Below are 26,411 nucleotides of genomic sequence, written 5' to 3' on the forward strand. Positions count from 1 at the left end.
TTTAGTTTTTATAAGTAAATAACACTGGTCGACATGATTTTTATTTTCTGGGGAAAATGGTGACTTATAAGATAATTTGCTTACGCTGATTACGAATATGAAGTCGCTTTTTTTCTATCACGTCAAGATTTTTTATAATTTGTGATTTAAAATTTTGCATTTCACTACTAATAACAACCTGTTCTATGAAGTATTCCTTGCTGTTGGGTCATAGTAATTATTGTCATAGCCATTATACATCATTGTGACGTCATAATAATTTCATTGTGAGTAAACCAGGTTATATTCAAGCACAAGTTGGAAATATACCAGCACATGTACAGTACATTATGCCAGTTTGTGCGTATATATAGGCCAGGTTTACTCTCGTTTCTACTAGAGTTGTTATTTTAGCAATTTCAATATTCCTCTTAAGATGTAACCAGCCAAGATCTTGCCTGATTTGGTTTGTTTCTTGCAGCAGAGATTCGAATAAATGATATTTTATGCCTGGATACAAGAATATTGTCAGGATCAATCTAGTCTTCGTTCTTCTAGTGTTGGAGTTACTTTTGTTTAAGCTGCTGCTCGAGTTTTATAAGAAAAATGTCATCTAAACGAAGAAGTTGTATCAATGACCCAGACGTATTTTGCTACATATGCGGAAGCTATGTTCCATCTGTTCAACAGCAGAATATAACACCTTTTGTCAAAAATGTCTATTATGCCTATTTCGGTGTGAAATTAGGGGACCAAGACAAACCATGGGCCCCGCACAAAGTGTGTCGTACTTGTGTGTCATCATTGAGGCAGTGGAGCATTGGAAAACAAAAATCTTTAGCATTTGGTGTGCCAATGGTTTGGAGAGAGCCGAATGGACATGGAAAAGAATGTTACTTTTGCTCATGTGTTGTTTTTGGATTCAATGTCAAAAATAAGCATAAAATTCAATACCCTAATTTGCCTTGCGCAATACGACCGATTCCTCATGGGCCAGATGTACCAATTCCATTGCCTCCAAAAGTTTTACAAACAGTTGAAGAAGATTCTCTCAGTGAAGAGTCTTTGTGTGAAGAATGTTCCGAGTATGAGTGTGATGATGATCAGCAGCCAAAGTTCAATCAGGCGGAACTAAATGACTTTGTCAGAGATTTAAATTTGCCTAAAGATTCTGCTCTTATTGTGGGTTCCAGATTGAAAGCCAAACGTATGCTTAGCACTGATACCACTTTTGCTTGGTATAAGCACCGTGAGAATGAATACATACGCTTCTTTACCTCCGAACCTTCTTTAGTCTATTGTGTGAATGTTCAAGGTCTTATAGAGAAATTGGGAACAGTGTATATTCCCAGTGACTGGCGCCTCTTTATTGATGCATCAAAGTCAAGCCTAAAAGCTGTATTGTTGCACAATACAAATCAATTTGCTTCTATCCCTGTAGCTCATTCAACTAGCATGAAGGAGTCTTACGAAAATATGAAACTTTTGCTTTCGAAGTTGCAATATAGCACTCATACATGGAAAGTTTGCGTTGATTTTAAAGTCCTAAATATGCTACTAGGTCAACAATCTGGATTTACAAAGTACCCTTGTTTTATGTGTGAATGGGACAGCCGAGACAGGAGAAATCATTGGATTAAACGTGAGTGGCCGTTGAGGGAGTATCTTACACCAGGCTATAAAAATGTTTTACAGCCTGCTCTTATCGACAGATCTAATGTTATACTTCCACCATTACATATTAAACTGGGTCTCATGAAACAGTTTGTAAAAGCTCTCAACAAAGAAGGTGCATGTTTTAAATATATTCAGGAAAAGTTTCCTCACTTGAGTGCCGAGAAAGTTAAACAGGGTGTATTTGTTGGACCTCAAATCAGAACGCTCACCAAAGACCCCCAATTTTTTATTACAATGACGGATGTGGAAAAAAAAGCATGGCTCTCTTTCACCGAAGTTGTATCTAAATTTCTTGGGAATACTAAAGATCCGGATTACCAAAATATTGTAGAAAACATGTTGGTTTCTTATCAAGCACTTGGATGTCTAATGAGTGTGAAGGTTCATTTCCTACACGCACATTTGGAAAATTTTCCTAAAAACTTGGGTGACATGAGTGAGGAGCATGGTGAACGTTTTCACCAGGACATCAAAGCCATGGAAACGCGGTATCAAGGGCGATGGGATGTAACGATGATGGCGGACTACTGTTGGTGCCTGAAACGCGATTGCGAGAATAGTGAGGCAGCAAGAAAAGCTAAAAGAAGAAAATTCATGCCAAACACCAATAAGAATTAAAACTTGTTTGAATCAAAAGTTTATTGAGTAAATGAACATAATTATGTGCTATTGGGGTCTAGGGTTTAGGTTTAGAGGGTTAAGGTTTAAGCTAACAAAATCTCAAATCCAATTGAGTAAGTTAAGCGCCTTGTAGGCTGTGTTTCGTTTCACGTACGAAGCTCTTGACCTGTAATAGGGCACAAGCGCCCTTAATACAGCCGTTTTTGAGTAAAATTTTCATTCAGTTTTTGCGAAAAAGTGTGACGTGATGGGTGAATTCTGACTGCAAATTCGGAATCAGCATATTCAAATTAGGTAAACTCAATTAATTGTTTGAAAAAAATAATAAAAAAGTTGAAAAATGTCGTCCAGTGTAATTTTTGTGCAAATTTTTTAAATTTTGTATCTGTATGTAAAATGGCCTGGACTGGCGAACACCGTGCATTTGTTGTGGAAGATTTCATTAGAAATGGGGAATCTGTGACTGAAACGCTAAGAAATTTTACGACTAATTTCAAACTAAACCGTAACGATCCTGGTCCCAATCGAAAATGTGTAATGCTCTGGGTCAAAAATTTCAGAGCTACAAGTTCAGCACTAAAGCGAAAGCCACCTGGAAGGCCTCGTGGGGCGCCACCTACATCTCGAGTGCGCCACCTACTGGATGTAATCTTTAAAACATAAATACATCAAATGGTAACCTTTTCACTTTCAGATGAGACAATGAATGTTTTGATTGCTTATAAATTTTGTCTCTTCTTCCTAGTTTGAAATGTGGTAGGTTTTTCTGCCTCACCCTGTACATTCGAAGCTCTGTTTCCTGTTAAGCTAACATAAATGCTATAACATACTAAGCTAAATTCTACTTCCAGAGTAAATCTAACTCCAATTGATCTAAAACAATTTTTTGCTTACCCATTCTCCAAATCTAACTGCCTATCTTTAATAAAATGTGCTGTGCAAAGTACCCCCTGTAAAAATTTATAAATGTAAATTTATGACATATAAATGTAACACAAATAATTTTGCCAGAAATTTGTACCATCCTGCTACAAAAGCGGTATTTGTGTTATCAATAGGATAAACTAACATTCTACGAAAAATCATTATCTAAATCATATGTTTTAACCTTGCACTGCACAGACGTTTTCGATGTACAATTTTAGACAATTTCAGTTAATTATGGATAAGGAAAGACAGTATATCTAAAACTGAAAAAAGAGATATGTAAGATTAATATGAAACAGTTCTTTTGACATTATTCTATGTTTAATGACGAAAATATTCAAAATAACAAAAAATCTGAGAAGTATGCAAAGTTGCCACTGCTCTGCAAACTACCCCCAGTTTACGGTATGTATAAATATCTTGTTTACTCTTGCCTGTGCCTTTTGTTTATTGTGATAATGATAATAATAAAATTCTACTTTAGCGATCCTAAGCTAAATACCACCAAAGTTATCCTAAGTAAACTTGTTTTCACAATAAATATTGTATGAGTATGTTTTTCCAGCATATACTAACCGTAGGTTGGCAAGTGGAGGATATGCATGAAGAAAGAGGAATTGAAAAATGTGATGCATTTAAGACTGCTTCATTGTAAAAGTTAGTATTAGACTCAAAATTCTTTAACATATCCAATGATTCTTTAGGTAACACTGCTTGCTTAACAGATTCATATGCAGCCATTCTTGATACTCTATTGAATGAAAAAATGCATTATTTCCAACATAAAATAAGTTTTAATTATATAAGCTTGATGTACTTAAAACACTTTTCAAAGCTAAGGTAAGCGAAAGTTTTGACGGGTACGCTTACTTGAGGTTAATGTGTTCATGTGATATGTGTGTACAGTGTACATATATCATTCAATTTGCATGTTGATTATGAGATTACATCAAATCTGATCGTTGAACTGGTTACAACGTAATGTATAAGCAACTGGCATCTACTGTTAAATCAACAGGGAACTGTGAGCAAAATCTGAAGCAATGTTGAAAGACATTGTTTATTGAAATAGGTATTGCTAAGAAAGGGACAATCACCTATGACATTATACCATTTCTTTGATAGCATAAACCTTATGAAACGACACCTATCCAAAAGATGTGCTGCTCTCTACCTTACGGGTGATGTCAGCTTCTACTTGCTTACCATATTTTGCCATGGGCACTCTCAGCTAATTTACAGCACTTTAAATCTTACACATTTGTTTTGCTTGACATGAGTTCATGTTACTTGGTAAGCCTTGTATATGACATGAAATGTTTGAGAGGTATCTGCAGTGAGTTTGGAAAGTAATTTTGCCTTGCATTTCAAGAAAAGTTTAAAATAATCCACTAACAGCAAATATGAACAGAATTACTAAGGTATAATTACAAGTCTGACTGGAAAGTATGGCAGTTTTTCATACATGCAAAGACACACATTTTCCCATGATGGCGTGCACTGAAGGCTCAATTCCTTGTTTATTTATTATAATTGGGGTTCAAACAAGCAGTTTATGTTTATTTACTATAAATTGGCGTGAAAATAAAAAAGTTTGGCATGCACATTGATGGACCTCTTGCGCACAGGCCTGAGTACAGACTACAGAGTATGAAAGTTTTTGCTGGACACACTGAAGCAGGTTTGTTTATTTAGTAGGCTATATATCGGTATGAAGATAAAAAAGTTTGGTCGTTTTGCGCCAAAAAATCTTGGGAGCAGAGCTGTTTGCTTCTGTGATACCACTATATTGGTATGCCAGTCTTACACATACGTGGCATGTGTTCAATACCCAGTGGCGCTACCGTTGTAATGCCCTTTGGCATGGCATTAAAAATGCTTGTTCCTGCTGTTCAAAAGATCTGATGAACAGTTATAAATTCAGGCAATACAAAAAAATCAGTAAACTGTAAAACTTGCTAACCAAATAAAACAAGTGTATCAGTCGGGACTTGCACAAAGCCGGTCTGTATTTCGTGGCAGATGCATACCCGAGATACATTTCAAGCAAATTTATTGCACACTTGCAGGGGCTTAGTCAGAAAATATATTTTCAGGGGGCGAGATTTTTTCTGTCATGGATGACGTCATTAACTTGTTGAGTCATGTGACCGATTGTTTAAACTACTGTTGCATTAAGAGCTCAATTGATTAAGAAGCAAACTTCAAAAGTATATAATAAAGATGAGAGTTCTTAACATTAAGGAGTTGACAATGGAAGAGAATTTATGAGAATTTATCACTATCCGCTGGTTTATTATGACATATTGGCAGCACAATATCGACAAATTCAACAAAATGTTGTTGTGACAAAGCACAGTCATAGTTGTTCAATTGTGGGCATTTAACACTGTATTACATGAGCTTCAGTGCCATTCGTAAGGTGCGTTATTCTGCACTTAATGGCTTGGACAGAACTACTGTGCACTCAATTTTCAATTAATTTAAAGATCGAGTAAGCCGAAATGTGTACATTCCAGTGAAACTGCGCACAGGTGACACTTCCATTGCATCCATTCCTGGGGGGTTACACTTGTGCCTTTGAAAATTTTCTCCAAACAAAAGACATTATTGATAAAATCCAACGTTTTCCCTTTGCATAGTTTAAAGAGTTTTCAACTATGCTAGGCGTAATCAACTCAATGAATGTTTTCAGGTTCTTTAATAACAAGCATCCTGTCTGACAAAGATAAATCTTTTCGCTTTGGTTGTTTGCTTGGTCCTGCTTTTATCAATTGAAATTACAACTTACAATAATCTGCGGTGTTTAACAAATCAAAATAAAACAAATGCGCAATTGGTGGCTTCATTTTAAGAGCGTGCAGCACAACAATTGATTCTGTCAATTGAATCTAGCGATTTTGGTTAATCGAATAAATAGCTTTGATTTCTATTCAATTAACCGGATTATGCAATAAACCGGCATGTGATAAACCAAAGTATTTTCTTAAAAAATGGTTGGCTATGGTTTGGGACTTACAATCATTATGCGATAAAATGGATTATGCAATTAAACTGAATTCGTCTGTACTGTCGACATGCGATATGACGCCATAATGGTAATTCACGGTATCACTGTGAACTATTGGCAAGTTAAAAATCTCTAGTTCGGCACAAGCTAATTTAACTACCCACAAGCGTGGTACTGTATTGAATATTTGCAGAAATGAAATACAATAAGCGAAGTTCTATCACTAACTATTAACATCTATGAATATGCGATACTTTTGCAGTTACATTTTGTAGACAACCCGTCGCAATTGGCAAAGCCTATACGGCAGGGGCGGGCAACTTCTTCGGTCGGCGGGCCTGATATGAGAAAATGAAGTACTTGGCGGGCCGGATTCCTGAATAGATTGGAACGCAGCTTTGTCTTATTAATGTTCATGGTCGAAAATGTTTGCTCATAAATGTATGTAGACCCGAACAGAACAAGTAGATTTATGGCTATCTTTCTCAGGTTGGCAAACTTGGACTTATTCAGTGACGCAATACAGGGATTGCGGCAGAATGTGGCCGCAGGCCACATTATCATGTAAGACCGGAAACTGTCTGCGGGCCGCTCAAAATCTCGTCGCGGGCCGTATGTTGCCCACCCCTGCTATACGGTTTTAGACAATATTGAGCATATTCGGTGCTGGCTTACCGATTACATTATCGTGGTCTTATTTAACAAAATTTCTCCCTTTAAGTATGACAAACGTCAACGCAGAATAATAGCTTTAGCAGGGCGCAATTACCATTCTTAATGTAATGTGATGGAAAATATATATCCTAAGCTCGGTGACTGAAGTAGGATTACAGTAATTCCATATCTATCCCGATTTAAGAATTGATAGCCATATCTCATGCTCTAGTTGTTTACATAGTTTTTAGACAAAACACAAAAAAACTTAAGAGCAGCACCATCCGGCAACAAAATAATAATGTTTTGTTGACCACTATCAGAGTATGTTGTACGAGAAAAGCGTGAAAAAGAAAAATTTTCACACCAGAAAATTGATCACCTTTACTTAACAATGGAAAATGTCACACCACTTTGTTTTTTTTTAATTATAAGCGTTTTGGCTATTGTATTGTACAGATTTCACTCAGGTGAGGTGCATATTAATCCCTTTACGCATTTAAAAAGTTTTTGAAGCAATGTTGCCTAGTTCTCATTTATAGCGGTGTGAATCCTACACGCAGGACTACTTGGACACAAAGTCACATTCCATGGTCAACGTACAATGCAATTTAAAATGCGTATGAATTTGTGTGGTATCAGCGGCACGTTTAAAAGTAATAATTTGTTTGTAGTTACTTCTACTTGGTTAGTTTAAACTTTGTTTTACATGCCAAACAAAATTAGCTTGAGTAACGCCCCCAAGATTATTCACAAACTCTTACGCATTAAAAGTCGCATTCTTCGCTGACCACGTACCTAGAGAGCATATCAGAAAATTCCACTGCATAAGATTCAAAGCACTGTAAAATAAGAACTCAGCAAAAAATTTCCAAGTACTTCTTAGCGCACCAAGAAATTCGTATACGCGTCTGCAGGGTACGGCAGTTTTAGACAAAATCTTGGATGTGCCGGTGTGCTAGGTAGAAACTGGTGTACACATTGAATCATGACCCATGGCGGCCCGGTTGTTGTGCAGGCGGCAAAGTACGAACCAATATGATAGAATTAAGGGAAAAAATCAGGTTCCCCGTTTTTTTATAGATATCGGTTTTAAACAGTAATTTTGCAGTATTAGTCGGAGCAAAAGTTAGTGTCTGCGTTTTTTCTATTTTTTTTTTAGACACCAGCTTGCAATGCCGTTTCAGAAAATCTCCAGTATGGTCTTGCCATATACTCTGCAGTCTGGCTGCCAACATACCATATCACTTTGATGCAGTCTGGCCTTACTTTCAACAGAGTGAAACGTGCTGCAGGTACAATTAATAACGTCTAATACACAACCTTCCTGTTTATAAAACTATATTTTCGACAAGGAATTGACGTGGTGACTCAACTTTACCCCGTCAAAAACATCCTTACATTATCCACAAGACTCATAAAATGACACTCCATATGTATTATGTAAAAAGGAATGAAGGGAAAGGAAAACCATGAGAAAAATTAAGGGGAATCCCAAAATTCTGCCGCCACCAGCAGGACAGTTCCAGACGCCACCTAAACAGTGTGACGGTTACGTCACGGGTCATGTGCTGTTTTTCAAAATGCTTGAAATTTTATTTTGGGATCTTGCAATTCACTTGTTGACTAGACTTGAATTCTCCTTGATGACGTTCAGATAAATTACCTCACTTGAACTGGTGTGCCACATATAAATACTGATGTGCAGAGGCACTGCTTATCTTATACTATTTGGACTTAATTTACCTGCCGAATTAATGATCTGACTCCGTGGTTGCGTGCGGTTAGAAATCTCTAACCTTAACGTGTTACTACTGTTACTAGCCGAAAGCTATTACGATTAACAGATACAGTTTATCAGAAAACAATCCTTTATTGTAGGAACTGTACAGGTTCCGATTAATATGACACAAGCACAAACTTAGCATTCACCAATTAAAACAAGTCTAACGAATTACATTTTAACACGACTGACGTAATACGTTCGTACGATTCGATATCTCTGTCTGCGCGGTTACTCGCATTTTAGCACGAGTTTATAAAGCGGGGCGATGTGAGCGGAAGTATTCAACAAAATATACACAAATAGGTCAGAATCGCAAACGATAAACTAAACGTTGGCAATGGGAATTATACACAGTTTAAACTCGGATGCTATGAAATCACCTGGTAACGTACTAAACGGCGCTTTCACATAAAGTTATTTAGTGCAAGTTTCCAAATATTAAGCGACAATTGCAGTTTCATCAACAAACAACATTTCAATAACCAACTGGCGAATACTTTCCCACGAATGATATATTGGTATTGGTTATGGCTCCCAAGCCACTACAGATGTAATGTGTGCAATCTTTCTTTTTTACCGTTCTCACTTTTTACCAAGCGCAATGTAACATTCAGTAAGCTTTGCCCGGAGGTGAAAACATTTGTGTCTTATAATAAAAAATGGGAACTTTATTATTTATTAATTTGTATAGACAGAATTAAAGCAACTAGCAGCATAGTCACGCCGTTTGAGAAATGCGAACTCATATCAACGAAGCAGAAGAAAAATAAGTTATCAACCATCCATCGTCCTCGCTCATATTCTAGCCATTACCGCCAGCATACGCGGTCTTTATGACAGATGAGTTTATTGTGTAATACTTCACACAAGTAATACACAAACGAATTAATATTTGTCATAAAGTTTCGAAAGCCACCACGAACTCAAGTATCGATGCCGCAAACACTATATAGCATAAAGCAACACTATCCTTCACATTAATAAGATAAAATTGAAGATATTGAAAAGAAATTGCATTCGCTTTTCCTTAATTTTAATAAAACATAAATTTTGTTACCAATTCATTTTAATTTTATTGCGTTATGTCCAAATCATGCAGTTTAACAATTTTTTGTCGGACTATGTAGGCCGACCATATTTTCAGCACCCAAAAAGAGGACATTTTTTCGACGGCAAGTAAAACGAAAGTAGAATTGTTATGTTTGAGTTTGATGATGTTTTACATTTCCTTGGTAGTTGCAGGCAAAAGTTACAAAAACAAAGCAAAGCAAAAGTTACAAAAACAGACATAAAAACAACAAATCAAATTTATTTTCAGATTCAGCCCTTGAATACTTTGCGGTTCCCTTAACTTTTGCCAATAAGGAATGATCATTATTAACGAGATCGTGAAATGGTTTACACGAAATATCATTGAAACTATATACAACCGTCAAGGTGCTTGAAACTGATCTAACTAATAGGCTGTCTGTTTCTTTGCACCATTGTGGCTGCATCAAAGAAAAAATGCGTTCAACATTTGCATTATGGGCCATAATGCTAAAGTAAAATTGCACGATTTTTAACAGTTCACGTCAAAACCACGAAATTATCGAGACGACTAGCGGTAGCCTACTTTTGATACGGTCTGTTAAGTTCGTATCCATGTCTATTTCTGATGAAAATGTAGTTCTATACATACTATGAGCAGGTTGCGGTATAGAATAAACATACATTCTTGGTGCAATTCATAAAATTAACAATTTTATGAACTCCTTGCAAATTGTAAATGAATTTCACATGTTAAATTTTGAAAAGTGTCGCCTAAATGCTTCATAACATGTGAAACGCTTTTAGCAAGTTGTGTGGCATATTCCTCAATTTTTGCGTATAAGACGTCTATTGAACTATCAGCATATTTTTTGTTTGCAGCAGTTTCATTATCTGTTGAATTAAAAACTCTTTTTAGAATTAAGGAATCTCCTAATTAAATTCGAATTTTGGTATCATTGAAGGGCTTTATTTCAAATGATGAATCTGCAAAAGTAAAAATAGAGGTTAAACCAACAATATCACACCTTCCTAATTAAAAAGGACTTATTGATATAAATCGATTAATTATCATTTTGTCGAACTATAACAGTTAGGCTAATCTTGAACTATATACAGGATTCACATCAAAATGTAAAAAAAATCATTTAAAAAAACTTTGCAAGAATCTTTTATTAATCCCATCAGTTTGACCCTTACGGTTAGGTACATTTTCAAACCTATGACCATTTAAGTCAAGGTTTCCTTGCACAATATCTCCAGATTTTGACACATTTCAATTCCTATGACTATAGTTTGAGTAAAACCATTTTCAGAAGGTGTTCTAAACTTTGAGATATTCATCTTTTATCTGTTTCTATAATAAATGAATATAATTAATTTTGACCAATACTTAAGCGATGATGACAAATTAAGCCTCACTATCTTTTGCCAGATTTTCATTATATTATAACTTAGTTGGTACAACAGGTTCAAGAAAGACTAATTTGTTAAGAAATATGATTTTGAAACGGTTCAATTTTGAAAAATGTTCTGTTTATACTATGAATTCAGAACAAAATAAATATAAATTTTTTGGTTTTTTGTAAACATGCCTTGTTCATGCAGCCAACCTTAGTCACGGTTTCACGGCAACATATCCCAGTTAAACCTTTTTGATTAATGGGCTTTTGAAAATTTTCTAAAGCACTACTTGAACAAGGTTCTTTGTTTGTTGTGTTTTCAAAACTTTTCGATATAAATTTTTGAGAGAACAAATCTACAACAAACTAGATTTATTAAACCTTAAAAACTTAATGACAAACAAAAGATACTACTTTTTGATGATATAAAACTGGATACTAGGAACATGAATAAATTACTTTAAAAGAATATTTTTTCCTTTCCAGCAATAGAAATTGCAATTGTAATTATCACACACAGTCATGTTTTTATATACTCCGAAATATATCAAAAGAAATGATAATAGTTTTATATTTTTATGAAATTTACACAATAAAGATATCCGACCCATAACTGAGGACCATGCTAAAGATATGACAAGAAACGAATAAGAATGAAGTTATCATGAATCAATTGAAAAACCATACGATTTTATATTGTTGGATAAAACAGCTAGGCATAAATTTTAGTTTATAAAAAATGCTTTGACAATTTTTACACATAGTGCCTTCAGTACGCATAGCTTCTTTGGTACACGTAGTGCGGACTTTGTCCGTATACTTAGGTATTAAAATGCTTATAGTATAAAATATTTGTACTTTTATCTTCTATATTATAAAATATGCATTTTGTAAACGAAGAAGAATTAAAAACGAAAGACAATCTTATTATAGATAATATTAGTAATAGAAAAATTTTAAAAGAAAGAATACAGAATAAAATTCAAACTATATAAACAACAATTACAAGAATCTGCTTCAGAAATATTTAGTCCTATTATTATTAAATCGATAGAATAAGCTCAAAAGAAAACAGCTGCAAGATAAAACAATCTCAGTAAAAGCTTACAAAGTGCTATTTTAACAGCTTTTACCTCCGATGGCGCAAAGCGCACTACGGCTGCCAAAGGCTCTATGAGTACGGATGATATCCGCCATAAGGGTAAACCAAAATCAACTTATACTGTAAAATTTGAGAAAATTTTCAGTGATGATGAAACACAATTACTATTAAATGACAATTTCGAAATAGACATGCTTAAAGTTATCGAGGGTGGACCAAATATATAACTGAATTAAAAAATAGAACTCTAGGAATGAATAAACGTTTAGAAAATTACAAGAAAGAAGAAAGCGTGGTGTTGATGCAGATATGATTGACAAACAAATAATTACTTTCAAAAAATACAGAGAGGATTTAAATTAATTGTCAGGAGCTATGGTGATACGTATTAAGAGCGGAAGTGTTTCAAGTAGCAGTGTGTTTCACGGCGTAAAGTTTGATGGTACTTTGTTGAAAAGCTTAGGTGACATAAAATAATGTTAGATATGATATGTTACACGTAGCATGGCAAGTAACATGTCTGTCGCTGATTGGCTGGATTCAGTGGCATAAAAACTTAGACTTGGTTAAAATCAGTCTTCTCCTCTGATCAGTTTACCTTCTGGATTATTCATTATTGAATTCAAGTGATAGCTCTATTTGAATGTGAAATGGTGATGAAATTGTTTCTAATTTGACTACGACTATATCTTGGACAATATAACAATTTAGATTTTATGAATGTTGTGCTGGCTGAAAGAAACAATTAGAGACAGCATACGCAATGAAGTCAAAGACAAATAGTCCAGGAGTTCTAAAAGAAATACTAGAAACCTTTGGCTTAAGGCCAACTTTAAAACAATCAACATCGCCATCCTAATCGCCTGATTTCTCTAATCGTTTCTTTAAATCAGCACCACATTCAGAAAGTGTAATTGTTATATTGTCCGAAATATTGTTGTATCACATCAGAAACATTTTCATCATCCTTTCACATTCAAATAAAGCTATAACTTCAATTCAATAATGAATAGTCCAGAAGGTAAAACTGATACTATGAGAAAAGACAAGAAGGAGAAGACGATTTTAACCAAACCTTAGTTTTTACACCGCTGTATCCAACCAATAGGCGACAGCCATGCTAGTTTAACCATGACACGTATAACATGTCACATGTATTATCATACGTCATACACTTTTCATCACAAGTACCATCTACGTTACACACGATACAATACAATGCTACTTGAAACACTTGAAACCATGTCAGAGCGTCGGTTTGGGAACTCATTGTTTGATTACGGATTTAACTACGAAAAATACTTTTTCAAATATTCAATTGAATTGAATTCAACTGGAGACACACAGAATGCTTATTTAGAATGCCAATTATATAAATTATTGCAATTAAGTTATTATCACGACCGCCGCAATATCAAGCAATTTGTTACTTACTGTTAGTCCAAATGGTCATCCTGGTTATTGAATTCAAGTTGAACCTAGACAAAATGTTTATGTGTTAATCAAAAATATATCGTAAGTCAAATTGACAGTATTCGATTTTCAATCAAAGACCGATATAATAACTTTGTTTATATGAAAGAGTAACTTCTCATATTCTCCTTCCTGAGGCTCGTCCGTAGAATTATATAGATTAACTATAAAAGATGATATCATAACGAGATATTCGATTTGAAAGAAAGAAAATAATTGGTGGAAGTATGGCGAAGGTTAGCGCTGGTACGTTGTTTGGTTGCTGACTGCTGACTCACGTGCAGTGAGGAAATTAACACGTGCGGGGAGTATACCGAGAGCGCTAACCAGCGACCAACGAAGAAACACCCAACGGCCGCTACAGAAGTTTTCTTAAAAATGGCTATGATAAAGTTAAAATTTTTATTAGTGTTGGTTCAAAAATTCTCAACAGAGTACCTACTGTTGTAAAATCTAAGCTGTAAAACATGCAAATCTCAAAGTAATTACACAGATTAGGGAAAAGCTAAATGATAAGTCAAAAGTTATCTTGAGTAATTTAATAGTTGCTTCTCCTTCAAATGAACTTACGTAAAAGAACTTACATTCACAAATAATAAAGGAACTGGAAGAAATAAAAGTCATTATTTAAAATTTAAAGAAAGCAATTTAATAAATAATTAAATAACAGAGTTGGAATGTCTAAAGTACTGTATTTAACAAGAGATTTTAATACAGTAATATGAACAAAGATAGACAACACATAATTGAATTCCCTTTTGGTTTGTTTGATTTTATTTTCGCGCCTTTTAACAGCAGTTGACGGAAGACGTTGGCTAGGACTAGACTTAATTTGACCGCATAAGAAGATGTTCAATACTTTCTGATAAAGAACGATATACGTTATTTTCGGTTTTTAACCAATTCAAAGCAATTTGGTAAAATTTGTCAGCAAAAAGTGTTCGCCATATGACGTCAGAAATCGTTATACTTATCAAATGGTAGGCCTACCGGTATCCTTCCTGTACTTTAAACCACTCGTTTCCGCACGGCATGTCGTTAGTATCTTATGGTAGGTATCTAAGTTGTAGGGCCAATAGTGTAGGCCAAGGATATAATTGGTATGGTGGCTGGGGCAGGGTTATTTAGTTAACAGTACTAGCTCAGCTCTAATTAAAAGGAAATGACTTGCCGGTGAAATGCCAGAACTTGTCCCCCATCCAAAACCTGTCCCCCCATTTGGGTCATCATGCATATATATTTAATTAAGGTTTTAACGATATAGTCAGTAACCTGACATGCGTTTACCGCGGTTCGCCGAATTGGAATATTGAACACGTCGTCATTCATTTCTTGCTGAGTTTTCTGCAATTCCTTCTAGGCTAGCCTATAGCTAGACTAAAGTTATGCCTAGTAAAGTTTACATGTTTGTTTGTTTTTTATAGTGTTGAACGGTGTCGCAATGGTCATTTCCAAATTTTGTAGGGGAAAGGCTTGGTGCAAACTTATGCGTGAGTATAAGCTTATCATAGGCCTAGGCCTATGTACTCGGCCAGATGTTGGAGCCAGCTTTTTATCTCCTTGTTCAGAACTGTAACACTTTGCGCGGTGTTGGGAGGGCAAAAGATTGCACAGTCAAATAGTATATAGTCCGCGTTCTGGAAAACTGCTCCACACATGCATGCTGCTGAGGATTTTAGCCACCAATTTTGCTCCAAAATGGTGTTGCTCCACTTCTGTTCCAAGATGATTAACGACGACCCATGATTTTTGACAGACGCCAAAGCGTTGACCCGCGCACTAATGCATTTTGAATGGGAAAGGCTAGTCAGCGTCACAAAAACTGTTTGTAAACCATAATAAAGAATTTTAACAATCGCCTAGAAATAAAACTACGTTTTCCTGGCTTGCGTTTGGAAACTAACTAATTGTCAGTGCTGACTTAGCATTTTGTGTAACAATCTCAACCCATCGGTTTGAAGTCTTGTCTGCAATTGTGAAAAGGCTAAGCTTACCTTATACACAGCATCGACTCGGCAGGCGCTGGTTCCGAATTTGAGTGGGTATTGTGCTCTACGAATAGTCTGAATATAGTGTGGGCTGTTCTAAGACTGTAATCTAACACGAACTTGTGGTCTTGCATATGGAAATACTTTACCAATGTTCCAACAAAAATAGTCTAGGTATACCGGTAGCCAATGAAAAGTTTAAATAATGCAGGTATTTCTGCGTTACCTTAGAGGATTAGCGTTCAGGTAGTTTATTCAGAGAAAGATATTCCATACTGGCAAAAAGTTTATTTTAAAGACCATTGTGGGCAATGTCAACCATGATCAAAAAGTTACTTGTAATGTTCATAATTACAATTAAAATGTAATTGGTTTTTACTATAGTAGTGTATAGATGAAACACACTTTTTAGTTATGTTTTGTGAATGCTGTGTGCTAAACACCAGTCTTCTCTTACAAATTGTCTCGAGAGAGATTTCCTGGAAAACTCCTTGATTTCATGTAACCTTATAGTAATTTATTTGACCGCTTACGCTGTTATTATGGATGTGTTTTTCAAACTTTCAATTTTAATTAGGGATGTGCTGTGAGGGCGATTATTCAGATTCGCGCAAATCAGATTATCATGAAAGTTGGCCTGAACGAATCCTGCATTTATATCAGCATTTAATGAAAAAATTCTATGAAAAAGTTGCCAAATCTTACTTGCGACGTGATGTAATTGCTAAAAATTAATGATTAAATGGCGACTTTTGGTTAAATGATTTTTGGTAAGAAATATTGAATCTAGGTCAATCACGTTATGTTGGCAAGACTGACAGGACAGAAATTAACATAAATTTTAGGGACATTGTAACTGATGACAAATTTCTATCTTATTATTTAATGAAATCAAGGTTTTTCCTTGTAGATTTTATTGCTGACCCGGACTTTGCTTTAAACTAATTTTGAACTCTAGCTAGCTTTTTGAAAAAACGGTTTTGCAACACAATGCCTTACATTGCATTGTATTCACCATTTTTCCTTAAAAGTTTTTAGCGAAATGACAATGCAGCACCTTGTTGCCAACACGAGCAACTGAGACGCTTTGTCTGGTGAGAAATTGAATATAATACTTGCTCCACGTAAAGATCACCGCTCATTTTTTGCTTTTGCAAGAAGTAAAGATCTGCCTTTGTAATCTGAACAGAAAAGGTCCCCACACTATTAATGAATCAGGTTTTTAACCAAAAAGTGAATGGCCATCTCTACGTGCAAGTCAACAACACCAAATTACGCTGCTAGAGCATTAAAGGATGCGTGCAAAGCATATCTGAAGATATAGTGGCATCATCATTTGAAAAATAATGCATAACAAATGCTCTAGATCAGGCTTCACCAAACTTTTTTCACCTTACTCAACTGCTTTAAATTAAGTAAAACAAACAGAAAAAGTGTCCAAGGGACATCTCTGTTGGGATCCATATGCAAAGTCGCCGTTTAAATGTTCATTTTTGCTTTTCTTTATATTTTCCGTAGCGAATAGATGGTTTTGCTACAGCGTATAGCTTGAATGCAGTTGTAGTTACTTGGCTTTGCTTGCAATAAACGTATTCAACCTTTTCCCTCATATTACACCGGATCTTTCAAAGATAATTGCAACCTTGATCGGCGATCATAATTATATAAAAATTGAAGAAATCGTGAGTATAGATATTGTAGACTTAATCTTTATTTGCAATGTCTGGACAACATTGTACCTTTTTGTTTTATCGCTTGTGTCTTTGTCCGCAATTTTATTAGTAACTTCCAGAAAGTTCAGCTTTTAATATAGTAACTGCCTGCATTACCCTGTTGCTCGATATGGTATAAAGAAGGCTTTGTAGTATTGTTGAGTAGTTTGGTTTTGTCTGCTTTGATGGAACTTCTACATGTTTGTGGTGTTAATTCGAGTAGTTTCGTAACTGAAAGCTGAGCTACACAAACTTAAATTTTTTTCCTATCATAACGTTGACAGTGAATCGTGCATCACCATGGAAATGTGAATAAACCTAACGTAACAACCAATTCATGAAAGCAAGGTGTAATTGAAAACTGATTTTCACGCTTTTCTATACAAGTGTGTTTTTTTAAAAATATAAATCGTTTAGAGCTGTTCAACTCTTCCTTCATTGCCTTTTTCAACATAGACCGTTGTGTTTGCGTTCATTGGCCTTGTCACAAACATATTCAAACACATATGGCGTCATACATACATTTGCTGCCTCTTTTCTTTCGCTGCGTTAAACACCATCACGGTTAAATGCTTTTAATTTTATAATAATGTAAGCATTAGTGCGTAGTAGCCTAGTAACCATGCGTTCAGTGTAATAGTACAGAAACTCGCGTAATAATAATCGTGTTCGAAAAGATTATACGAAGTAAATGAAAACCTCTGTGAGCAATATTTGTATTCAGAATAATAACAGTTCCAAAAATAAGAAATGAATAGTGCTATCCCTAGTGATATCCCTAGTGCTATTATACCGCATCCTTAAAAGTTAAGTACAGTCGAAATCGGTTAATCGCATAGTCAATTTGCCAAGCTTTTTTATGCGACTAACCGATGTATGCGTTTTTTACCTACATTTTCTCCGCTATTCTCTTTTAAACACCGGCACACGCATTCTTGCTCCTCCGCCAATTTTTGGAATGACGCAACAAGTGAGCTTCCTTCTTTTCGATTTCGACACAAAAAAAAACACGAAACAAAAACGGAAATCAATTTTTATTAAAATAACTCTCAATTGTAGTTTGTTTAATATTTTCCGATATGTTGTTAAGCAGTTGCTGTCCTGGCATTTTATATCGTATACGTAGGCTACAGTATAGTACAGGTATTCTATGTTTCTGCAGTGGTTTGCGCTTTACAACGTAACAATCCTTAAATAAAATTTAGTTTTGTTTTTTCTATTGTGATGTAACCATCTGTAACAATCCTTAAATGAAACGTAGTTTTGTGGTTCATAATCACTGTAGAGAAGGCCTTTTTTTGTGAAGTTTTACTTTATTTTTCAAATCATTTACTTGCTACTGTCAGTCTGTCACTATAGCCTTCAGCCTTGCGGTGAATTTAATCGAAGCTGTCTTTACTTCACAACTGCTGTCTTCAGTGTCTTGTCGTGTATTTAATCGCTGCGGGTTATGGGAGATCTTGCGATGATTTTTGTTTATTGGTGAAGATAATCTTAAGCAACTTAACACTTCATCAAAGGAAATATGCGGTTAAGTGATACAAGTCTACAAATCAATCAAGAATTCCTGTTCGATTAACCGATTTATACGATTAACCCTTATGCGATTAACCGTTGAATTTTCTTCACAAGTGAATGGGAATGGGAATGGTTTGGGATTATGCAATGCTATGCTATAAAGCGATTTATGCCTTTAACCGATATGCGATTAACCGATTTCGACTGTAGGCGAAATAAAACTGAATACAATGGGGCGCATTTTAACATACCATTGTCTGGTTAGTAGTTATCATCCAGGTTATCTCATTTCATTTAGTAAAAATGTCTATTTTTGCAGTCGTACCGATTATATCATTTTGGCATTGTCATCTTATATAACACATGTGCCTGACTAATTTGATTAACCTGCAAATCTTTCCCGCTGCCCATAGTTGATTAACATGATTCAACATGCCGACGCGTGCTGCTGCTTAATTATAAAACAGAGACATTTTGGAATGATGCCAACTGCATCTGCGATGCAAAATTAGACGTTAAATGTTTGTGGTGAACATTTATTTACATACCCAAATGTTTTTTTGAACAATTTGTGATACAATTGTGTTTTTAATATACTAAAAATCAAGAAGTGAATTCTATTTATAGAACTATCACAAACAATTTTGTTGGCGTTAATAAATTCAAAATTAAGTGGCACTTGTCTAGCACAGAACTTCTCAAACTGTCGGTTGCGGATGTGAAACAAATTATTATTAATTGCTTTTTGTTAATTTTTATTCGCTTTACTGCTTCCATTCCATTTTGTTGTATTGTGTGCATTTGCATGATTTTACCAAATACAAAAACACCACTTGAGGTTTCTAATTAGTTGTTTATTGTTTTAATATCTTTAAAATGTAGGCTACCCATCAAGGGGTGGCATAGGTTTTTTGTTTCTAAACTGGGGTTGCAGAACTAATAAGTTTGAGAAGCCCTTGTTTAGCATGCCATTAAATATATTGTAAGATAGTGGACATTAGTAGCAAGAATTTTTAAATAAAGTTGCGTTGTTCGCTAATTGATTTTAATGTGCCTAACTAAGCTGTACTGTGTAAACTGGCGCTGTTTAAACGAAACACTGGGAAAGAATTGTCATATATATAATGCAAGAAAAATACCTAGATTGGCCTTAATTGCTCACATACTTTGAAAATAAGAAACAGAAAGAAGGTTAAACAAATTTAGAAACATGGTAAAACTACAAACTGTTCAACAAATTAAGATATGTTAGCACAAAACAATGCAAAGATGTGCAAATGGTACAATTATGCTGGTCAATTTTTCCCTGTTTAATTTTTTTAATTGATAAAATAGTGTGAGTGGCAAAACAAGAGTGCTTATTTTTTATACAAGAATTAAAGTAAGAGCGTCGCTTTTTTTCATTTGCGTGAGTGACACTCTTTTTAAAAGAGTGATTGCCCAACTCTGCTTGGCCTAGTCGCTTATTGTGCATGTATGGACTATATTTACAGGATTTTTATGTTAGCATAAATCCGATGAGATAATGCGATAAGAATTCATCCTCACACAGTCAGACCCCATTAATCCAGACCACTTTGTTTCACCACAAAATTTCGGTTTAGTAAGGTATCCGGATAATTGGAATGAAAACAATAATCTGGTTAAATTGTTCGTAGTGAATGACAAGTCGTAGTGCTGAACTGTGATTGTAGGCCTACCGTACTTGACACTCAAAGGTAAAGCCTATTGTATTAGAGAAGTCTTTGGAGTGAGACTGCTGCTTTCCATGTGCGTAGATAACTAGTTATTGCTTTCGTCATCTATGAAAAACGCACAAAAACTTGTATTCAAAACCAAGCTTTTTCGCTTTGTATTTAACAGTTTGGTTTATTGGATTTTTTTTCTATTGATTTAGTACATCTATTCCAAAACCTTTGTGTTGGAGTCAAACAGCGGGGTTGCTGGATTAAAGGGTAAAGTGCATGGGAAGAAATCCAATCCCTGCAGTTTTTTTGTCAGATTATGGGGATTTCAGTTGATTGGGGTTCAGATTAACGAGGCCTGAATGTACATATATTATTATATACTTTGTAAATTTCATTGGTATTATATATTTTGTGTTGTTTGGAACATATCAGTATCCTGATTAGTGAAAATTGCAGGATAGGATTTCCTGTAATTTGTTGGCAAATCTGAAATATTGGCAGTTTGAAGAAAAAATGTTTTTCACTAGTGATATTTTGGTTGCTACTGGTGGGAAGTTTTCTACAATTTGGTTGGCAGCAATGAAGAAAAACTGCTTAAAGCGTCGGAATTACGACAAAGTGGATTTAGTTGAAACTTGGTAACTCAGTCAAGTAGTAATATATTTTGTAGTGAGTTTCTATAATTTTTTAAACTCTGCAGCAATTTTGTTACCCAAGTGCATTGAAAATTTTAGTTGTAATGAAATGTAACGTTTTTGTTCTTGTGGTGCAAAAGCCTCTCGCTTCTTATGCGTGTCCAGTGTGTCACCGTCCAAGTGATGCACCGGCCAGGGTGTGATTGTTCATGCAGCCAGTGGGTAATGAAATGATCCGTTACAACCACTCGTATACCAAGTAACGTCAAACTTAAACTAAAATCCCTGCCTGCTTGCCTGCCTTAAGTGCCCATTTTGATTTGAAACACCTTGTCAAACGAAATTGGTCGAATCACATGCTACCTTGCAGCAGTCGCAAATCGTAATTAAACAACCAAGACAAGTCTTTTCACAATCTTTTGTGTTCGTCCAATATACAGTTTTTATAATCGAACTTTTTAATATCAGTTATTGGTATTAAATTGCAAAACTTTTTAAGTGAGTCCAAAAAACGGATTCAACTATAAGCAGCCTCTATTTCTCTAAATAAAATTCGTAATGTTTAGTTATACCAATTAAAATTTGTGACGAATAATAATAAATCGTTTAACCTTTGGCCTTTGAAAACTGAAGCATCACAATAACGAGTTATGGTAAAAACATTACGAAAATGGTTTTTGCAATGTTTGAAAATTTGTTAACAGCTTTTACACAATATCTATCAAAAATGTCATTTGGTTGTAGTATCGACTTCTGATTAATAAAACTAAACTAAACGACGACTAAACTTCTGATTAATACAGTCGAATCCGGTTAATTGCATTCTGGATAATCGCATAATCCGTTTTATCGCATGAAGAGAGCAAATCCAAAACCATAGTCTATCATTTGTAAAGATAATACTTCGGTTTATCGCATAACGGTTTATTGCATAATCCGCTTAATTGAATAAAAATGAAGGTGATTTATTCGATTATTCAAAAGATTTTAAAAGGTAAAATTGGAAACAACATGCACTGGGAGCGCACACGCAATGCGTAAGCTTTGTGACTTGAAGTGCGCTTTGTTACGAAACAATCAAACAGACAATGCCGAATTTAAGCATTCGTATTTAAACATTCGCACTGTTTTAGTTTCATTTAAGCGTTGCAGTACAGTACACAGGTTGCAAGACACTGTGATTTCCAAATGGCTGAAGCAGGAACAAGCAAGCGGAAAGATTTATCGTTATCTGACAAAATTCTTGTCATTGGCGAACTTGACAAGAAAGCATCTCAAAGTGCAGTGGCGAATCACTTTGGGATCTCGCAGTCGCAAGTTTCACGAATTTTAAAATCAAAAGAAAAACTTTTGTCTGTACCGCGTAGCAACGTAAACCCATCGCGTAAAAGGGCAAGAAAGAGTACTCATGAAGATCTAGAGGACGCTTTATTACAATAGTTTAAGCAAGCTAAAAGTAGAGTCTTCTTATCAGTGGCCCAATGCTACGTGAAAAAGCAAAAAACTTGGGACAAATAATGAATGTAGATTATGATCCATCAATGAGCTGGATCACTCGCTGGCGAGATCGCAATTTAATCGTTTTTAAGCGTAAGCATGGTGAGAAACAAGACCATGATTCTGAAGCCGCTGAAAATTGGATAACATCTGTGTGGCCGAAAATACAAGACCGTTATTCTGCCTCAGAAATTTACTTTCGTGCACTACCACAGGGAACCTTGTGCTTTAAAAATGAAATACTCTAGGGCAGCAAGCAGTCAAAAGAACGCCTTACAGTCTTACTTACTGCAAGTATGGACGGTTCAGACAAGCTACGGCCGTTTGTCATGGAAAAATCCGCAAATCCACGCTGCTTTAAAGGAATAAAGAAACTCCCGGTAACGTACAAATCTAATGGCAATTCCTGGATGACAGCGACACTCTTTCAAGAGTGGTTGGAATGCTTTGACGCTCGCATGCAAAAACAAAGAAAAAAGTCCGTTTACTGTTAGACAATTGTTCTGCCCACAAAGTTGAAGATAATGGTTTGAAGTGTATAGAACTTGTGTATTTGCCGCCAAACACTACTTCCTCTGTCCAACCACTCGACCAGGGGATCATTAAAAACTTCAAACACCATTACCGCCGTCGAATGTTACAAAAGCTTGTGCTAACAATGGACGCAGATGAAAACATCACGGCAACGGAAGTGGTTCGATTTATTACTGTATTAGATGCTGCAAACTTTATGAGTGCTGCTTGGAACGATGTTTCTGCGGACACAATTCCAGGCTGTTTCTTCCGTGGTCTAACACCCGACGTACCTGATGAGCCTTTTCTTGGATTTCTATCGAATGAAGTTCCATCTGAATTAGCACTGGATACATATACACAATACCTAAATCTTGATGACGGTCTTGAAGTAGCAGGGGTTCAAGATGATGCCGTAATATGTAAAGAAGTTGTACGAAACAAACAAGTTGAAAAAGACGACATCAACGAAGAAAACTCTGCTGATGCAATCACTGCGACTACACCAAAAAAATAAAGAAGTTCTACATGCACTTGATACAATTCGCCGACGACTACAGTTTGAAGGGGCAGACATGGCCACATTTGTTCGTTTAGAAACACAAATGCAAGAAAGCATGCAAAATAAAATTAAACAAACAACAATCGCGCAGTATTTTTCTTGATTAAACAATAAATGTTAGAGTGTTTTGTTTTGTTTGAATGAATTGATAATCGCAATACACAATAAATGTTAGTGATTTCCGTGTACGTGCTTGTTGATGTCTTTACAAGTAACCAGCTTCGCATGTCAAGTAAGACAATAAGTGGACTTTGCACTTTCGCATTAACGCATAAAAAGGCTTGGCAAATTGACTATGCAATTAACCGGATTCGACTGTAATATGTTGTACGCGTCGTATTTTACCGACGTAATGTCGTTCAATCTGTTGTTAAAGATGGTCGATCAGCTTAGCAGTAGACCAAAGCAAAAAAGCTGCTCTTAAAAGTTATACCAAAGATATCAATTATTTGATAAAGCCAAGTGTTTATTTCCCATGCATAATTAAAGCTATATACAGGCCTAATTAATTTAACAAACCGAAAGAATAATTTGCTTTTAAGATTTTTGCGAAGTAAGTTGCCATGTTCCTAGATACGTCGGCAAATTGTCTTTGATAGTGTCTTTAGTGGGTCACTTCATAAAAGGCATTGTAATAATGCATTACATGACTACATAACAACGATAATGTTGTGCAGATCTTGCGATCTTATTTCGGGGAAATCCCCAACTTTCAATTGACTATCCCATTTTTTCATTTTCAAAAATCGACGCCTATGTATGTGACGGTATGGTTAGGGCACCTGGCTGGTTGTAATGCATCCCATTTTCGATACCCATTGCGCTTTCGTTGTAATGCCTTTGAGTAACATAAATCTGACGCTTAATCCTTTTCAATGATTCTGGTGAACAATCCAAATTCAGGCAGATGAAACAAAGACAGTCCGAGTATAAAGGTTATCATGCTATGGTAGGGTGTGATTTAGTTAGAATTCCAGACTGTATGAGACTTCCAGAAAGAGTGTGCAGGCGCCTTAGGCGGTATTTTCTGCCCTGGGATTTTATTTTTCGTAATGATTTAATTAACCAATAGTTTTTAATCACGACCTATTGTCTTGGCATCTTGTCGTTTTTGTTGCATTTGAATATTGGCAACTAACAAAAATTTGATGTTATGTGGTATGCGAGTGGTTGTGACGGATGATTTCATTACATTACCCGCTGCTTATTAACAGACTCACAGTTACGCATGAACGATCACTCCCTGGCTGGTGCACCACATGAATGATCACACTCTGGCCACGCATGAGAAACGAGAGACTTCTGTACAATAAAAATGTCATTGTTGCTATGTATGCGCTCGCTAGCTTGGTACTAAAATAATTCATTAGCTCAAATAATTAAGTTTTAATTGTTTGGACTCAGCGCGCACAAATCTACACATTTTCACATTCAAAAATCAAAGAAAGCTAATTGAGGTTTTGGGGGATGTCTGCAGCTTTTATCTCAAGGTTTTGTCTATTATTGCAATAGGGAAATTAAGTTTGCATTGGATAGATTGCCTTTGTTTACAATGCCACATTCAGTACAGTGCAACAGGATGCCTGAGGCATTGACGACGAGTCTTGCATCAAAATAAAAAGTTGTCTAGGTAGTTTCAGTGTGGAACTCGCAATTACGCCCCTGGTTTCATTTATGTCTTATCGTACGCTTGTCTTGGCGTCTTTCAATCAGTGTTATTAAAAGTCATGCAATGAATTTCTTGCATTTAGTGTGTGATAATAACAGTAACAAGGAAACTGTAATCATTAATTTTACGCAACGGTAACCATTAAAATTTGGAAACTAACCAACCATTGCCTTTTATTTTATAAGCTACAAAACACATATACATTTATGTTGTCCTGTAAACAATACTCTGGAAATCTTACAGTCAGGTCAGATCGGGTCATGTGTTTTAAACTTTGATTTCTTTCCATTATCTCTTAACGCCGTTTTCACATTCATTTAAAATTTGCAATAAAATCATATACACTTTACATTTCAAAAATAAGTGTTACAACTATTTCTTAAATTAGGTAATCCGCAATTCATATAAACATTCGCCCGGAATTGAGAAAGTTAGGCGCCTAAGGCCTGCACTAAAGGTAACAACACCTATGCCTGTATGTAATAAACAAAACCATTTAGATATCAAGCAGACAGAATAACAGAGCAGCACTCATGCTGTGTTTACTGCTAAAAGCATAGACATCTTAAATAGATCTATTTAAGGTGTCTATGGCTAAAAGTATCTTTGTACAAATAAAGTTGACAAAATTTATCTTTTTTCCTGCACTACACAGTATGTATGTTTCTGCTGTTACGCATGTTCTCATATTTTATAAAATTTACATTAATTAAATAAATTGTAATGCCCAGTTTGTTTTAATCAAATAGTTTTGACCTTCACTCGTGTCTACCTCCAAAACCAGATGGTCGTATGACGACTGTGAAAGGATTTTCTCTAAGGCTTTCAGCACAACTGGTTCATGGTGTTGTTATTGTATATAACAAGCAATTACTTTACTTGTATAGTGAGTATGTATGTTGAAAATATTAAACCAGGTGCATTCTTTTTGCAAATAAAATTTAAAAGATATATTAATAATAATATGT

At 35.4% G+C, this 26,411-nt stretch overlaps 2 protein-coding genes across 6 annotated transcripts in view; one reads left to right on the forward strand and one right to left on the reverse strand.

The window, feature by feature from the left end:
- LOC143461541 (meiosis regulator and mRNA stability factor 1-like) overlaps positions 1 to 4,266 on the reverse strand; it is a 53,505-nt gene extending 49,239 nt beyond the window's left edge. Inside the window, exons 1-2 of one of the 3 annotated variants that reach the window (XM_076959276.1) lie at positions 4,075 to 4,266; positions 3,781 to 3,955 (exon numbers count right to left, since the gene is read on the reverse strand). In XM_076959276.1, the coding sequence (XP_076815391.1) occupies positions 3,781 to 3,955; positions 4,075 to 4,124 (225 nt within the window). In that variant the 5' untranslated portion in view covers positions 4,125 to 4,266. Of the gene's footprint in view, positions 1 to 3,780; positions 3,956 to 4,074 lie in introns of those variants that run through there. The other 2 variants (XM_076959277.1, XM_076959278.1) reach the window with 2 other exon arrangements.
- Positions 4,267 to 20,999: 16,733 nt separating this feature from the next.
- Positions 21,000 to 26,411, forward strand: part of LOC143461857 (uncharacterized) — a 36,626-nt gene continuing 31,214 nt past the window's right edge. For 2 of the 3 annotated variants that reach the window (XM_076959763.1, XM_076959764.1), the window contains exons 1-2: positions 21,001 to 21,205; positions 26,193 to 26,329. In XM_076959763.1, the coding sequence (XP_076815878.1) occupies positions 21,081 to 21,205; positions 26,193 to 26,329 (262 nt within the window). In that variant the 5' untranslated portion in view covers positions 21,001 to 21,080. Of the gene's footprint in view, positions 21,206 to 26,192; positions 26,330 to 26,411 lie in introns of all 3 variants that reach the window. The other variant, XR_013118098.1, reaches the window with a different exon arrangement.

Source organism: Clavelina lepadiformis, chromosome 6 (genome assembly GCF_947623445.1).
Source record: "Clavelina lepadiformis chromosome 6, kaClaLepa1.1, whole genome shotgun sequence".
Classification (NCBI taxonomy): Eukaryota; Metazoa; Chordata; class Ascidiacea; order Aplousobranchia; family Clavelinidae; genus Clavelina; species Clavelina lepadiformis.